Below are 2,694 nucleotides of genomic sequence, written 5' to 3'. Positions count from 1 at the left end.
CCGTCTGGCCCATAAGGGAACAGGAAATAAAGGGCCCAGGTACAACGATGGGTTGGGAGGCGCTTGCTGGCAGGCTGGGGCCAGTGGAGCTCCGAGTCGGGGCCACTGAGCAGTGTCTATGGGGCCTCAGAGCCTTCTGGGGGCCCCCTGGCCCAGCCAGCAGGAGGGGCTGAGGCCGAAGGGGGCGCAAAGGACCCGTGGCTCCCGCCTGCCCCTTGGACCCTGGTCTGGGGAGGCAGGAGGAGGCAGCGAGTGTAGTGTGTGGGGCAGGTTCCCACACCGTATTCCGGCCTCCCAGCCCCACTGCTGGCAGCCGCCCGATGTCACAGCGTCTGCCGAGTCTTCCCCAGTCACGGCGGCCGTGCCCGCTCCCCGCCCCCTGGGCTGTGGGCAAGCTCACGGCAGGCCACCTGGGCTCGGGTGGGCCACGCTTCTTCCCTTGCCAGCTCCTCCCCAGGGGAGGAAAGGAGTGTTCTGGAAACCAGGGTGTTGTGGAGGGAGGGGGGCACCAGCCTCCTGGCCTCCAGGGGCCTGTGCACTTCCCAGCCAGGGCCGGGGGTCAGCACTGGACAGTGAGCCGCCCCCCAGGCTGCCTCTGATGCAGGAAGTTTGGGGTCACACACACGTAGACGAGGAAAAGACAAATACTTCCGAAGACATTTAAAGACTTGGGTCAGGAGGACCAGTGCCCCCTGGGAGAAACCTCCGCAGGCTCACAGTTCAAGGCCATTGCACACGAGAGGGTGGGCGCTCCCCTCGGCCGGGGAGAGTTCTACGCTCCCCCGGGGGTCCCGGCCCGCCACCTGCACCGGCTCCCACGATGGCGGACCATCGGCCAGAGCAGCAGCAGCAGCAGCAGCAGTGGCGGCAGCGGTAGATCCTGGGGCTGCGGGTCCCCGGCTAGAGCTCTTCGAAGAAGGCCACTCGGGACTTGGCGCTCTGCAAGGTGAGCTGCAAGGAAGCAGAGAAGACGCTGAGAGGGGGATGCGGCCCCTGTGCCTCGAGGGGAGCCAGCTGCCTGGTGGGCGGACCTCAGAGGCGGCTTGGAGGGCAAGGGGAAGGGACGGTGGTTCAAACAGATGCTCAAGGAGCGGGTGGTCGGTCCCAGACACGGCTCCAGATTGGCCCCCAGAACTCCAATGGGGAGGTGACCCAGGAGGACATGCCGGCGGGGGGGATGGCGTTGGGGGGGGGGGGCGGAAGCATGCCGGCAGGAACAAGTCAGCCACGTCGCCTGTTCAGACGGCAGGAGGCCCCCAGACATCTGAACAGATTCGCGCATTCCCGTCTACGCGTCTCTCCGGCCCCCGTGGGGTGTCATCTGCCGTGGTGCCAGCCTGGGATGCCCGCCTCCCCAGGGCTCGGGGCTCAGTCCTCACATCCCGGGACCCGCTGGGGTGAAGGGACGGCCTCAGGCCAGAGGCCTGCTCAGAGGAGCAAGAGCTTGTCCCTCCCGCTCCGGCTCCCGGGGCCCCCAGAGCAGGCTCGCCCAGGCCTGGCAGTGAGGGGTGTCTGTGCACAGCCGGGAGATGGGTTTCCTGGGCGGGGCCGGAGGGCGAGGCACTGGAGCTGGCGACGCCCTGCGCTGCTGAACCCCAACTTCCCGACTCTGTGGCTGTGACAGGCCATGTCCCAGGATCTCCCCCAGACAGGAGCAGCATGCCCGTGCCCTGCTGAGACCGTGCGCTCCACACCCAGCCCCTGGCCCCCCTGGAGGAGCAGGCTCTGGGAGGGAGGGCCCGGAGTGCGTGCCGCCCACCTCTACCTGCCCCCAAACCACCACGTTCCGTCAGCGCTTGGCTCCCAGTAGGAGCTCCCACCACGGCTGCTGGGCTGCTGAGTGAAGGAGACGCAGGCTACCAGGGTAAGGAAAGGCGAGATGCGTGGGGACAGGGGAGCGGTCCCCGTGGGGCTGAGGAGGCCGGGCTGTGTGGCCCCCGTGGACGCCCTGGCCCTCTCTGAGCCTCTTTCCTCTGGAGCTACCCCTCGGGGGCAGGTTAGATCGTCTGGCCCATTCCCTCCACCTCTGGGGGTCTCTGAATCCAAAAAGTCCTCAGTACCACCCGTGGCTCTTCAAAGGCGCGGGAGGAAGACGCCCAATCAATCACTTCACCATCAAAGACAGCACATCCGTGTGCTCAACGTGAGACAGCTTGAGAGCCGGCTCCCTCAATCCTGCCAAGCCGTCTGGCCTTGTCGTTCCCGACTAACAAGCCTGACGGGCGGCATCAGAGCCATCTGAGCCCTTCCCTTCAGCGGAACCAGTTCCCGAGGCGCCTGGGAGAGCCCAGCTCCGACGGGCACGGAGAGAGCGCTCGCTCCCTCGCTGAAGCCGAACTCCTGCCGCAGGGAGCCGCGCCGAACGGGCTTCTCCCTGAATGCGACCCGGAGGGGCCAGCAGCGACGTGCTCCGGGATGAAGGGAACCAGGATGGGAACCGGGAAGGAGGAATGAGAACCAGAGAACCAGGGGGACAGAGATCCTCCTGGGAGAGAGTTTAAGTCAAAAGCTGTAGAACCAGCCTGGCTGGCTGGGTGGTGGAGCGTCGACCTGTGAAACCAGGAGGTCAGGGTTCGATTCCCGGTCCGGTTGGTCGGGGCACATGCCCGGGTTGCGGGCTCAATCCCCAGTGTGGGGTGTGGGGTGTGCAGGAGGCAGCCGATCAATGATGCTCTCTCGTCATTGATGTTTCTC

General features: G+C 66.3%; 1 protein-coding gene across 2 annotated transcripts in view; it reads right to left on the bottom strand.

Annotated features, from left to right (window-relative positions):
* Positions 1–645: 645 nt before the first annotated feature.
* The window catches only part of NF2 (neurofibromin 2 (merlin)), a 65,025-nt gene continuing 62,976 nt past the window's right edge, over positions 646–2,694 (bottom strand). For both annotated transcript variants that reach the window (XM_005869737.2, XM_014542513.1), the window contains one exon: positions 646–951. Coding sequence is in view for 1 of the 2 variants with exons in the window: in XM_014542513.1 (XP_014397999.1) it covers positions 901–951 (51 nt within the window). In the remaining variant the exon portion in view is untranslated. The remainder of the gene's footprint in view (positions 952–2,694) is intronic.

Source organism: Myotis brandtii, unplaced genomic scaffold (genome assembly GCF_000412655.1).
Source record: "Myotis brandtii unplaced genomic scaffold, ASM41265v1 scaffold303, whole genome shotgun sequence".
Lineage (NCBI taxonomy): Eukaryota > Metazoa > Chordata > Mammalia > Chiroptera > Vespertilionidae > Myotis > Myotis brandtii.
Note: the sequence above shows the minus strand (reverse complement) of the source record. Positions and strands in the feature narration are given on the sequence as shown.